The following is a 14,160-nucleotide window of genomic DNA, read 5'->3' as shown; positions in this document are numbered from 1 at the left end:
GGTAAGGGAGTAAAATTTATATTTATCTAGTAAGTCAATTCCTTAATTATATTGTTCAAACTCCTGTAGCCTTACCAATGCTTTGCTACTTAATCCACTGGTTTTAAGAAAGTTCAATTACAATTTTCCACTTTGTTTATATAATTAATAATTACAGGTTTTAAATTTTTTTTTTTTTTTTTTTTTTTTGAGACGGAGTTTCGCTCTTGTTACCCAGGCTGGAGTGCAATGGCGCGATCTTGGCTCACCGCAACCTCCGCCTCCTGGGTTCAGGCAATTCTCCTGCCTCAGCCTCCTGAGTAGCTGGGATTACAGGCACGCGCCACCAAGCCCAGCTAGTTTTTTTTTTTTGTATTTTTAGTAGAGACGGGGTTTCACCATGTTGACCAGGGTGGTCTCGATCTCTGGACCTCGTGATCCACCCGCCTCGGCCTCCCAAAGTGCTGGGATTACAGGCGTGAGCCACCGTGCCCGGCCAGGTTTTAAATTTTGTTTGATATTTGCTTGTTGCTAGGATATAGAAATACAACTGATTTTTATATATTAAGTTCACATTCTGTACCCTTGCTAAATTCACTTATTAGTTCTGGAATCTTTTTTACAGATTCCTTGGGATTTTCTATTTAGACAATCATGTCATCTGAGAATAGATAGATTTATTTCTCCCATTCTACTCTGTATATCTCATTTCTTTTTATTGCCATATTGCATCAGCCATGACCTTCAGGATGATGTTAAATAAGAGCAATTAGAGTGGACAAACTTGCTTTGTTCGTAGGAGAAAGTATTTGCCAGTGTTTCACCAGTGAATATGATACATGATTATGTGTTTTTTCTGTTAAGCAAATAAATAAATATGATACTAGCTCTAGGTTTTTTATAGATTATTTTTATCATGGATAAATAGTGTTTAAGATAAACCATTTTGGGAGTGTGTAGTTCTAATGCCTCCAGAACTTTAGGGAATAATAACTTCACACAAAAAAGGAACTGTTACTTTTCTTTATTATCACAACTAGTGCCTTCTCAATGTGCAAAATGCACAATACCTGATACAAAAACCCAGTTACCAAGAAGTGGATGACATTGCAGAACTGCACTGTGGGTCATCTGAGTCTGCTGAAAATGGGGCTGGGCTGCATTCCACCATCACTAATGCTGAATAAGGGATTTTATTTTGTGGGAGATTAAGTTGGAGATCATAATTTCAAGATTCAGGTGATGAATTTGTATTCTTTTCCCCTATAAAATGTCATGAATAATTAATATCCAGCCAACTAACTAAACTTTGTTATCCCTGGCTAGAAAAATCTTGCTGCTGCTTCCCTTTGCCATCAAATATTTTGAAAGAATAGTCTATTATTTCTATTATTTTAATCCCTGTGTTTCCACTTCCTACCCTCCCATCAGTTCAGTCTAGTAGGTATTCCATGCCCACTTTTGTTGAAACTGTTCTTTGAAGGTCACCTAGAACCATCTAATCACCAAAATCCAGTGACTTTTTGGTCCTGATTCTGATTGTGCTTTCTACAGCTTTGGCTCTGCTAACTGCTTTTCTGTATCTTACTACCTACTAAAAATACTTTTTCTTTTCTTTCTTTTTTTTTTTTTTTTCCTATTGAGATGGAGTTTCACTCCTGTTGCCCAGGCTGGAGGGCAATGGCATGAGCTCGGCTCACTGCAACCTTTGTCTCCTAGGTTCAAGCAATTCTACTGCCTCAGCCTCCCAAGTAGCTGGGATTACAGGCATGCACCACTACACCCAGCTAATTTTGTATTTTTAGTAGAAGTGGGGTTTCTCCATGTTGGTCAGCCTGGTCTCGAACTCCCGACCTCAGGTGATTCTCCCACCTCAGCCTCCCAAAGTGCTGGAATTACAGGCATGAGCCACCACACCTGGCCTAAAAATATATTTTCTAATTATAGAACAATATTTATTTAATGTAGAAAAATTTTAAATGTAATAGCAGGCCTGGCGTGGTGGCTCACGCCTGTAATCACAGCACTTTGGAAGGCTGAGGCAGGCAGATGATGAGGTCAAGAGATCAAGATCATCCTAGCCAACATGGTGAAACCCTGTCTCCACTAAAAATACAAAAATTAGCCAGGTGTGGTGGTGCATTCCTGTAGTCCCAGCTACTCAGGAGGCTGAGGCAGGATAATTGCCTAAACCCAGGAGGCAGAGGTTGCAGTGAGCCAAGATTGCACCACTGTACTCCAGCCTGGGGGACAAGCTAGGCTACATCTTAAAAAACAAATGCATGGTATTGCCTAGGTTTTCTTCTAGGGTTTTTATGGTGTTAGGTCTTATGTTTAAATGTTTAATCCATCTGGAGTTAATTTTTGTATAAGGTGTAAGGAAGGGGTCCAGTTTCAGCTTTCTGCACATGGCTAGTCAGTTTTCCCAACACGGTTTATTAAACAGGGAATCCTTTACCCATTGCTTGTTTTTGCCAGGTTTGTCAAAGATCAGATGGTTGTAAATGTGTGGTGTTACTTCTGAGGCCTCTGTTCTGTTGCATTGGTCTATATGTCTGTTTAGGTACCAATACCATGCTGTTTTGATTACTATAACCTTGTATTATAGTTTGAAGTCAGGAATCGTGATGCCTTCAGCTTTTTTTTTTTTTCCCTTAGGATGGTCTTGGCTATGCAGGCTCTTTTTTCATTCCATATGAAATTTAAGGTGTTTTTTTCCAGTTGTATGAAGAAGGTGAATGGTTGCTTGATGGGGATAGCATTGAATCTATAAATTACTTTGGGCAGTATGGTGATTTTCATGATATTGGTTTTTCCTAACCATGAGCATGTTTCTCCATCTGTTTGTGTCCTCTCTTATTTACTTGAGCAGTGGTTTGTAGTTCTCCTGGAAGAGATCCTTCATATCCCTTGTTAGTTGTATTCCTAGGTATTTTATTCTCTTTGTTGCAATTGTGAATGGGAGTTCCCTTATGATTTGGCTCTCAGTTTGTCAAGGACTTCATGACTAAAACACCAAAAGCTTTGGCAACAAAAGCCAAAATAAACATATGGGATCTAATTAAACTTATGAGTTTCTGCACCACAAAAGAAACAATCATTAGAGTGAGCCAGCAACCAACAGGATGGGAAAATTTTTTTGCAATCTACCCATCTGACAAAGGGCTAATATCCAGAATCTACAAAAAACTTAAACAAATTTACACGAAAAAAAAAAATCAAAAAGTGGGCAAAGGGTATGAACAGACACTTTTCAAAAGAAGACATTTATTCAGCCAACAAACATGAAAAAGTGCTTATCATCACTGGTCATTAGAGAAATTCAAATCAAAACCACATTGAGATACCATCTCATGCCAGTTAGAATGGCGATCATTAAAAAATCAGGAAACAACAGGTGCTAGAGAGGATGTGGAGAAATAGGAATGCTTTTACACTTGGTGGGAGTGTAAATTAGTTCAATCATTGTGGAAGACAATGTGGTAATTCCTCAAGGTTCTAGAACTAGAAATACCATTTGACTCAGCAATCTCATTACTGGGTATATACCCAAAGGATTATAAATTTTTCTATTATAAAGACATATGCACACATATGTTCATTGAGGCACTGTTTAGAAAAGACTTGGAACCAGCCCAAATGCCCATCGATGGAAGACTGGATAAAGAAAATGTGGCACATACACACCATGGAATATTATGCAGCCATAAAAAAGGACATGGATGAAGCTGGGACATCCATGCAGGGACATGGATGAAGCTAGAAATCATCATTCTCAGCAAACTGACACCAGAACAGAAAACCAAACACCACATGTTCTCACTTATAAGTGGGTGTTGAGCAATGAGAACACATGGACACAGGGAGAGGAACATCATACATCTGGGCCTTCTGGGGGTAGGGAGGTTAAGGGAGGGATAGCAGGGGGTAGGGGAATTGGGGAGGGATAACATTAGGAGAAATACCTAATGTAGGTGACGGGGAGATGGATGCAGCAAACCACCATAGCATGTGTACACCTATGTAACAGTCCTGCACAATCTGCACATGTACCCCAGAACTTAAAAGTATAATTTAAAAAATGCAATAGCTATAATGAAAAATTTTAACCCATAATCCTACCATGTTAGTAACTTGAAGAGGAGGGATTTTTTAAATGTCTTTTTTAGACTTTTTCTTCCCAATACATAGGCTTTTTTTAACTTAATAAATAAAGCTGTTGTATATATTGGTTTGTAATTTCCCTTTTTTGGTAGTAACTTGTTATGACTACCTCTTCATGTGAATTAATGCTTCCCTATACAACCCTGTCAGTTTAGAGGCTATATGGCATTCCATTGTATGGCTAGACCATAATGTATTTTGTTAAGCTCCTAATTTTATTTAATTTTATTTTATTTATTTATTTATTTTTTCAAACGTTTTGCTCTTGTTGCTCAGGCTGGAGTGCAGTGGTGTGATCTTGGCTCACTGCAACCTCCTTCTCCCAAATTCAAGCAATTCTCCTGCCTCAGCCTCGTAAATAGCTGGGATTACAGGCATGCACCACCATACCTGGCTAATTTTTTATTGCATTTCTAGAAGAGACGGGTTTTCACCATGTTGGTCAGGCTGGTCTCGAACTCCTGACCTCATGTGATCCACCGCCTTGGTATCCCAAAGTGCTGGGATTACAGGCGTGAACCACTGCGCACAGCCCCTAATTTTAAAAACTTAGATTCATTCCTAATTTTTGTTGTTAATATAAAAGCATTTATTCCTATTTTCTTAGGTAAATTTCTCAACCTGTAGTCACTGGAGCAAAACATTTCTTAAGTTTTTATAGCACGATTCTTTGAAATCCAGACCACCTTTTCTGTGTGTGTTCCATCTAAGCAGTTACCATGCTGAGCTGTGTCAGCTGTCTTACCTACCTCCCCTGCCAGATGATGGGCTCTTAGGGACCAGGATTATTTCTTGTGCATTTTATTTCTCAGAACCCACCATGGTGCCTGGGACCTGGTAGGCTCATAGAGATGAAAATCAAAACTAGCACTTGCTGAGTACTTCCCAAGATCCAGGGTACAGTGACACCAAAGAGGAATGTTACCACCATTCCTGTTTCACAAACATAGAAACTTGGGCTTAGAGAGGTAAATATCAGAACTACGAAGCTCATTATGTCACAGAACAAATATTTGTTGAAGGAAGATGTCAATTCAGGAATATTGGTTCTATGGAATAAAAGTAACTCTGCAAACCTGATGATCATTGTCACTAATTACAACATAGTATGTTTGAAGAACTTACTATTTTGTTTGACTTAGAGATGTTGATTTTGCACGCATTGATATTCAGTGTCCCATGTTTTAGATTTCCAGATTTCTCCTAATAAATTCTTCCTTTACAAGCTCTGTAGAGGTGATAAAGTAATGTCCCCCATATTCTTGCATCATCAGCTTTTTTTTTTTTTTTTTTTTTTTTTTTTTTTTGAGATGAAGTTTTGGTCTGTTGTTCAGGCTGGAGTGCAGTGGCGTGATCTCAGCTCACTACAACCTCCACCTCCTGGGTTCAAGTGATTCTCCTGCCTCAGCCTCCCGAGTAGCCAGGACTACAGGCAGGTGCCACCACGCCTGGCTAATTTTTTTGTATTTGTAGTAGAGACACGTTTTCACCATGTTGGTCAGGCTAGTCTCAAACTCCTGACCTGAGGTGATCTGTCCACCTCAACCTCCCAAAGTGCTGGGATTACAGGCATGAGCCGCCGCACCCGGCCCTATCACCAGCTTCTTTGCCTAATACGAAAAGTCAAACACTTGAATAGGCATTAGAAGCACATGAAAGACTCATTAAAGCACAGCTTGTGCACTCCCACCCTGAGTTTCTGATCCAACAAAGTAGAAGAGGCCTGAGAATTTGAAATGCTAACACTATCTTTGGTGAGACTGCTGCTGCTCGCCCAGAGACCCATTTTGAGAACCATTTAGATTCTAGTGGACTATTGTACCCTATTAACACTGTTGTACTCTCTGCTGCTCCAGGTCCCCTCCCCACCTTTTTGGTCTGTTCTGAAGGCACAATCTATCTATACCACCATGCATGAAGAGAGATTCCTTGTTATAATCAGGTCCTTCTCTTGTGGGCCTCATGGCCAGCAGGTTGACTCAGTGGGGCAAGAAATGCTCTGAACTGGGACTAATACACCTTGGCTTCTACATGCAGCTCTACCTGACTTCATATGACCCCAGGCAAGCCCCTGCTTATACCTCTTCACTACACAGAGAGAGTGGGATGGCTTCAATCCCTAAGGACCCCAGGTCTCAGACTTTCTGTTTCTTCTGAAATGTATATTCAAGCAATTCATTCATCCCTGCCCTATCCATGTAGCAGACCACTATTAAAAAGGCCATATTTATAGATCTGTCCTTATTTTCCAGTCATGAGTCTTCAGAGGCCCTAATTGCCTTCAGTGAATTTACTAATTCAGTTATTATTTTATTATTTCTTTGCCTTAGGATTCTTTGTCCTCTGTGGAGTGAGAAAGGCTTCTGTTTGTAGCATGTTATTTCATGCAGCCATTCTGTGGCTTTTTTGTTTATATGAAATACTAAATAAATAATATCACAGTTCCACAGTTTAAAGGTTAATAAAGGGGTTGTGTATGGTCGTTCATGCCTATAATCCCAACACTTTGGGAGTGGATGAGGGTGAATCACCTGAAGTCAGGAGTTTAAGACCAGCCAGGGCAACATGGTGAAACTCCATCTCTACTAAAAAAAAAAAAAAAAAAAAAAAATAGCCAGGCATGGTTGTGCACACTTATAATCCCAGCTACTCAGGAGGCTGAGTCAGGAGAATTGCTTGAGGTTTCAGTGAGCCAAGATTGCACCTGTGCACTGCAACCTGGGTGACAGAATGAGACTCTGTCTCAAAATAAATAAATAAATAAATAAATAAATAAATAAAGGTTAATAAAGGATTAAAACAATTTTATATCATACCACTTACAACCATTTTCTCACCTCAGAGTAAATCCAGTGAGGCCTATTAGAAAAGTGGCTGAGATCAGGATAAATAGCCAATGCATCTGGGGCTTAATACCTAGGTGATGGGTTGATAGGTGCAGCAAACCACCATGGCACATGTTTACCCATGTAAGAAGCCTGGCACAGGTATCCAACAGTTAATCAACAGTCAAACAATCCAGCACAGGTATCCCCAGAACTTAAAAGAAAAAAGAAGAGTGACTGAGTACTGCTGAATGCTCTTGCAAATCCACAGGGAAGGAACAAATGTAGCCTTGCTTCTTATGATTTAGGTATCCAGTAACAAATGCAGGTGCCCAGAGATGGTCCAGTGATAGGAACAGCAGCCACAAGGGATCTAGGTTCTGTGGGTACAAACAGTGGAGCCTGTTATCGTGAAGGAAAATCTCTGGAGGAAACACTTAGATCTCATTCAGCTCCATTTAATGCCACCCATTAGAGTGAGGACAAGCTCCCCAGAAAGCATCCTTTTGACTGGCTGACTAGAGGGTAAGGTTCTAATCAAATGTATTTTATGCATAAAAATTCTATTGACCTAATATTTTAAAGGGGAAAAAAATCCGAAAAGGCCTTTTTGAATCCAAAATACTTTTCTGTTGAGGGAATCCTTGCCTTTTGCCCTTAGATTGGAAAGAGTACTTGAGACTTAAATCTTACCTCTAATTCAAACCACTAGAGTGGGAGGCATTCTTGATTTGGGGAGGCAGAGTGGTTTCTTGTGCTATAGGTAAGATAATATCTTCCCTGGGATTTCTTTGGAGCAAGGACAGAATCAGGAAGTAGTTTCCCACCATCTTCACCTACCACAGGAACTGGATTTCCGATTTTTCCTCAGAGATTATCTCAGGTTTATAAAGTCTCTGCTTCCTTCTAGGTGGAGGCCGAGTTGATTGACAAGCTGGACAGCATGGTGTCAGAAGGGAAAGGTGACGAGAGCTACAGGGAGCTCTTCAGCCTACTGTAAGCTGCTCCAGCCCCAGGCGCATCACACTGGGGGATGGGATGAAGTGGGCCAATGAAAAGTAGAGGTTGCAACTGCACTGGCAGGCTTTAGAGGTTGGTTATCAAGAAAGACCTGGTTTGTTCCTGATGGTAGCGATGCTCAACTTCTTCAACAAGAAAGCAGGCTCTTTCAGGGATTTCCATAATTGACTGAAAAGATAGAGAACAGGTAATCTCTGAGCTCCTAGATTTGCTGACAGGAAATGGATCATTGTATGGCTTCATAGCATGCACTGCATCTGGATGGGCAGACAGTTCATGGAGACTCATTTCTGGGTCAATGCAGGCATTTCAAGGTAGGGGATAAATCCTCCTTTGAAAGATGGGCTCCTATTTGCCCTGCTTTGTAAAATAGTATAATCAGCTTGAAAAACATTGCAGTGAACTCTTGAATAACCTGCAGCACTCTTTCCAGGCCAGTTTTCATGCTTGTGGAATGAGATGGTTGTACTGAATGATGTCAGGGTTCTTCTGGGTCCTCCATTCCATGGTTTCTGGCTTGAGCTGATGGAGGCCAAGATACCCAAAGAGAGACCCAGGGGAACTATGGCCCTCCCAAGTAGACAGTGATGTTGCTATTTTATCTTCCCAAAAAATGAAATCATAAGATATTTATAGTTTTAGAGTACCCTCCCCATCTTATTTATCATTTCCAACTTTGAAGTGTTCTTTGCTTTTGTACCATTTTGAAGACAAACCTCTAACATATTTTTCAGTAATAATACTATACATTTGCTTAGAACTTTCCAGTGTACAAAATATATTGGCATTTCTTACCTTATTTGATCCTCACAACATATGTGCAAGGTGTGCAGAGTAGAAATTATCTTTCATCCCACTTGAGAGGTAAAGAACTTGGCTCAGGGAAGTGCCAGCATGCCTTCAGTTGCATTGTCAGTAAGACATAGCTCTGGAAGGAGGGCCCAGATCTTCCAATCTCAAGATGGGAAAGTCTTTCCACTATACCATGCCATTTGTTTCTTGAGGAGTCATGAAGTAAAATGTAAATTTATTTTAAATTTAAATAATTATAATTTGTAAAAATGAATCCATCCTTTAGTATTTCTTTTTTTGCCAAAGATTTTTCTATTTGTGGAAACAAAGGAGTGAAATCTCTTCCTTGGCCACTAACAAATGACTACTACAAAGGAAAAAGTATAAAAATAAGCTGCAATTACTAATTACCTGACCAAATCTGTTTATAAGCTCTTTTAAAATCAGTCTAAGAACTGAGAACCACTGACAATATGGCACAGCGTTTTCCAGTTTGTGCTTTCAGATGTTTGTAGGTATGCTATATAAAACAAAAAGTAAATCATCAGTTAGTTAGTTAGTTTAGAAAAGATTCAACTAATCAAAATTGAACAAGCCTCTTTATTGTAGGACTTCTCAGAGGCTTTGTTGGCAAAGGGATATGAGCTGGGTGCAGTGGTATGCACCTGTAACCCCAGCTACTTGGGAGGCTAAGGTGGGAGGATTGCTTGAGCCTAGGAGTTTGACACTACCCTGAGCAACATAGCAAAACCCCATCTAAAAAAAAAAGGACATGAAAAATCTCCAAAAGGAGGATATAGTGATCAGCATTTCCCAATTTCTCATGCTTATGTGCTCACAGAACATTTCCACCTGTCCTCTAGGACGGAGACCTCTGTAGGTTGCAATTGAAAAATGCTGGTACATTTCTCAGTGGACAAAGCCACAGAAGTCAGATTCAATGTTCTTACCTTCTGTAACAGCAGGAGTCACCTAGAAAACCCTCATTTTCCCAGAAGCCTGGCCTAGGCAGTATGCTGTGTGCAGGGAGACAGTCATCATCATAGCAGCAGCATTAACAGCAGCCAGGCTGTGGCTTTCAGTTCCCAGTTCTAGACCCCTAGCTGGATCTACCACTCCAGGAGACTCATGACTTTAGAAAGCGAGGAACAGTGTGGAAAGGAATCAAGAAGAGAGTTGTATGGAGTGGAGACTAGACCTGGGCTCATCACTGGAACAAGCAGAAAGAATTCAAATCATTGTCTCCTAGAAGAGACCTATGGGATGGCAGAGGATCTCAGAAGCTTGGCTTTTGGAGAAGCCAGGGGCTGCCCTGACAAACCAGGAGCATGGGTTTGTCAAGTAAGAAAAGAACCTAGGCATTTAGCTCCTGGCACATTTTGCTTGGGAGCATTCCTTGTGACAGTAGGATGGCCAAGTATAGCTCTTGGTCTTGCTCACTTGTTCTTGTGTTGGGGCCCCAAGACTAGTGGGAATCTTTCCCTTAGTTTCCATGAAGATGATTGGTTTAGGCTGGGCAGAGTGGCTCATGCCCATAATCTAGGCAGTTTGGCAGGCTAAAGCAGGAGAATTGCTTGAGGTTAGGAGTTCAAGGCCAGACTGGGCCACATAGCAAGACCCCATGTTTAAAAAGAAAAGGAAGACAGCGGGGGTTGGGGAGTTGGGGAGAGATATCATGAGGAGAAATGCCAGCTATAGGTAATGGGGAGGAAGGCAATACATCACACTGCCATGTGTGTACCTATGCAACAATCTTACATGTTCTTCATGTGTACCCCAAAACCTAAAATGCAATTTAAAAAATTGGAGAAAAAAATAAAATTATATTAATATTTTCAAAAAAAAGAGAATTATGCTAGTTGTCAGATAGAGTTTGACACTTGAACAAAGAGAAGTTGTTTAGGTGATAATAATTCAATGAACTGGTGGGTAAGAAGCAAAAGAAATAAAAGTAGAAGGGCGAATAATAAAAAAAGAAAAATTAAAATTTTGAAAAACAGAGATTGGTTTGTATGTTTGCTGAGGATGGCTCTGAGCAATGATAAAGGCAGCCAGCCATTGGCAAAGCCAGGCTTATCCCTCAGTGGGCTCTTCCTCAACTACTGTTCAGAACATACCTCACAGTATATGCCTAAGGTGGCTGGGGTCAAACCCCTCTTCCGCTCCACCTCAGTGGCATCCTGAGGAACTTGTACATGGAAATGGGAGATGTTTTCATTTGTGCTACCAGTTCAGTAACCTCCTTGTCTTTGCTTTCTGCTGCATGGAGTAGAACCCAGCTGTTTGGGCCCTACCCCAGGTAAGACTGCAGTGTGTAAGTCTGCTGTCTCCAGATCCATCACAGCCTCCATGGGCTCTTGGACTTTACTCTTGTGCTCAGAGGAAGGCTCATGAATTGTGTTTCCTTCCCCCACCCCTCCACCAATAGCCTGCTGGAGAAGGTTGAACAAGAAACATGGCGCGAAACCGGCATTTCCTTTGTGACCTCAGTCACCCGCCTCATGGAACGTCTTCTTGACTACAGGTATCTTCTCTGCCACCTGCCCACCTCTTCTCTTTTCAGGATACTCTCTCTAGCAAGGGAATCCCCCTGACCTGAAAACTGAGAACATGTACCCTTCATGAGGAGGGCTGTTGTCATATTGGGTGCCATCACCAGTCAATGGGAGTCTGCTGATGACCAAGGAAAGACAGACAGAGATTTTTCCCAGGGGTAGGCTAGGGCCCCCTGGGATTCCCCACTGCAATATGGGAACACTTACCCAGGAGGCATCTCAGGGACATGTAGTCATCTGGCTTTCCATCCAGAAAAATTAAGGCTCAGAGGAATGGGCACAGCAAGATGTAAGAGTAAAGCTATCTTCAGAGCAGGACAGGGAACAGCTGTAGATCCTTAGTGCAGACCTTCCTCAGAACCATATGGCAGATGAGCAGAGATGTATCATCTGGAAGACTTGAAGTTGGCCTTTCCAGGGACTAGGGACCCCAACTTTTCAATGCCTATATTCTTTATCTAAAGTCTCTATTTCTGTCCCCTGGTCATTGCTGGAATAGATTAAAGGAAACAGCCTGTGAGCTCAGAGATCTTCATACTATGTTCAGTCTGGGAGTTCATATGGAATTAGAATTTTGTGTTTTCTTTTCTTTTCTTTTTTTCTTTTTTTTTTTCTTTTTTTTTTTTTTTGGAAACGGAGTCTCGCTCTGTTGCCAGGCTAGAGTATAGTGACGCAATTTTGGCTCACTGCAGCCTCCACCTCCCAGGTTTAAGTGATTCTTCTGCTTCAGCCTCCCAAGTAGTAGGGACTACAGGCACATGCCACCACACCCAGCTAATTTTTATATTTTTAGTAGAGACGGGGTTTCACCATGTTGGCCAGGATGAGCTCGATCTCTTGACCTCATGATCTGCCCACCTTAGCCTCCCAAAGAACTGGGATTATAGGTGTGAGCTACTGTACCCAACCTCTTTTTCCTTTTTCTTTTCTTTTTTTTTTTTTTTTTCCTAAGACAGTCTTGCCATGTCACCCAGGCTGGAGTATAGTCATGGCTCACTGTAGCCTCGAAGTAGGCTACAAACACACACCACCATGCCCAGCTAGTTTTTTGTTTGGTTTTTGTTTTTTGTTTTTGTAGAGATAGGGTCCCACTGTGTTGCCCAGGCTGGTCTCAAATTCCTGGGCTCAAGTGATCCTCCTGCCTCGACCGTCCAAATTACTGAGATTACAGGGCTGAGGTGCTGCACCCAGTCAGAATTAGAATTTTTTAATGAAAGTCTGCCTTCTCAGTTGTATCATGGCTTTTGAATTACTCCAAACTTGACAATGAAACCAGAACTGCAGCCTTAATCATTCTCTCAGCAGGGTTCAGGTGATGGCTAAGGGTGCCTTTTGGGAGCCCGGAGAACGATGAGGAGAAATGAATGATAAATGAAACCCAGCTCCATGCAATAGTTGCCTTCTCTGTGCAATAAGCTGTGCAAATGCTAAACGAGGGGAGCATTTTCATCTCATGGATCAGGAAATGGGAGAGTTAAGCCTGCCTCTAGTTGCCGCTAAAGTAGAAGATGCTGCTATATAAAAGACTCAGGTGTCCAATGCACTGGCCTGGATACGGAAATGGAATTCCTGAGAAATGTGCTCACATCTTAAGCATCCACCCTTTCTGTGGCACAGCTATGCTTGTGTGAACTTCAGCCCATTTTTCCTGGGCCTTTCAAGTTCAAAGCTGGCCTTGGGGCCCCGTTAACAGCAGGAGAATTCTTTGTTCACACCTGGTCCCTAGCTTTTCCTGCAGCTGCAATTCGACAGGTAAGAGAGGTGGGCAAAGCTCTGCACCTCCTCCTCACCAAAACATTTTCTAAAGTTTGGCTTTATTCACCGTGGCCTAACAGAAGGAGCAGAAATTAATTTCCTAGGCTCCAGTGCTTTGTTCTGGCTGCCTGTTTGATTTCTTTAGCCACCCTCTACAAGCAGCTCAAACTCATGCCCCAAACCAACTTGATTCTCTATTTTTTGTCTCAGTGGTGGTATCTACAAAAAGTCCATAGTCTTTAATATGGCATCACTGACCTTTGCTCACTTCTCCAGACCTACCTTCTGCTAGTCCCCATGGTACGTATGCCCTACACCCCAGCCTCCCAATGTTGCTCCTTGCTAATGTGAAAGGAGACATGATGTTTATGATGGCACCTGTCTATTGAAAATCTACCACGTGAGTGCTCCTACATACATTGTCTCTAATCCCATAAGCATCCTCATGTTTTTTATCCACGAGGAGACAGCTAAGAAGTACCTCTGCCAGAATTTGAAGCCAGATCTAGCTGACTCAAGAACCATGCCCTGTCTCTTTGTCCATGTTGTCACCAGTTAACCACTTGTATTTTCCCTTCAGGTTTCTCTATATGCTGTGTACTCTCCCAAGAGTGGTCTTCCAGCTCACCCCTATCAAGGAAGCTTTCCCAAGCCAAGAGCTTACCTTTCTGTGCACACAATGAATGATGATCATTTATCATCTTTCTATCTTACCTTACAAAAGAGGGCCAGCTCTTTGAGGATAGGAACCTTGTTTTTATCTCCCTGTTCCTCTGTTTGGGGACTGGCTCCTGGCAGATGCATAGTGAATAATGAGTGATAAAACTAACAAGACCATGCAGGAACCAAGCAACTCTTCCTCTACCTCAATGCAGTTAATTCAAGAACTTACCAATTAAAGAGTTGTTGGCTGGGCATGGTGGCACCTGCCTGTAATCCCAGCACTATGGAAGACTGAGGCAGGCAAATTGCTTGAGCTCAGTAGTTCAAGACCAGCCTGGGCAACATGGCGAAACCCCATCTCTAGAAAAAATTGCAAAAATAGCTGAATGTGGTGGTGTGCACCTGTG

General features: G+C 41.7%; 1 protein-coding gene across 8 annotated transcripts in view; it reads left to right on the top strand.

Moving 5' to 3' along the window:
• The window catches only part of DOCK3 (dedicator of cytokinesis 3), a 656,527-nt gene that overhangs the window by 601,304 nt on the left and 41,063 nt on the right, over nucleotides 1-14,160 (top strand). For 7 of the 8 annotated variants that reach the window (XM_074403778.1, XM_074403779.1, XM_074403776.1 and 4 more), the window contains exons 33-35: nucleotides 7,879-7,964; nucleotides 11,053-11,079; nucleotides 11,209-11,304. In XM_074403778.1, the coding sequence (XP_074259879.1) occupies nucleotides 7,879-7,964; nucleotides 11,053-11,079; nucleotides 11,209-11,304 (209 nt within the window). The remainder of the gene's footprint in view (nucleotides 1-7,878; nucleotides 7,965-11,052; nucleotides 11,080-11,208; nucleotides 11,305-14,160) is intronic. The other variant, XM_074403777.1, reaches the window with a different exon arrangement.

The sequence above is a fragment of the Saimiri boliviensis genome, chromosome 8 (genome assembly GCF_048565385.1).
Source record: "Saimiri boliviensis isolate mSaiBol1 chromosome 8, mSaiBol1.pri, whole genome shotgun sequence".
NCBI classification, from domain to species: Eukaryota; Metazoa; Chordata; class Mammalia; order Primates; family Cebidae; genus Saimiri; species Saimiri boliviensis.
This window is presented reverse-complemented; position numbering and strand designations above follow the sequence as displayed.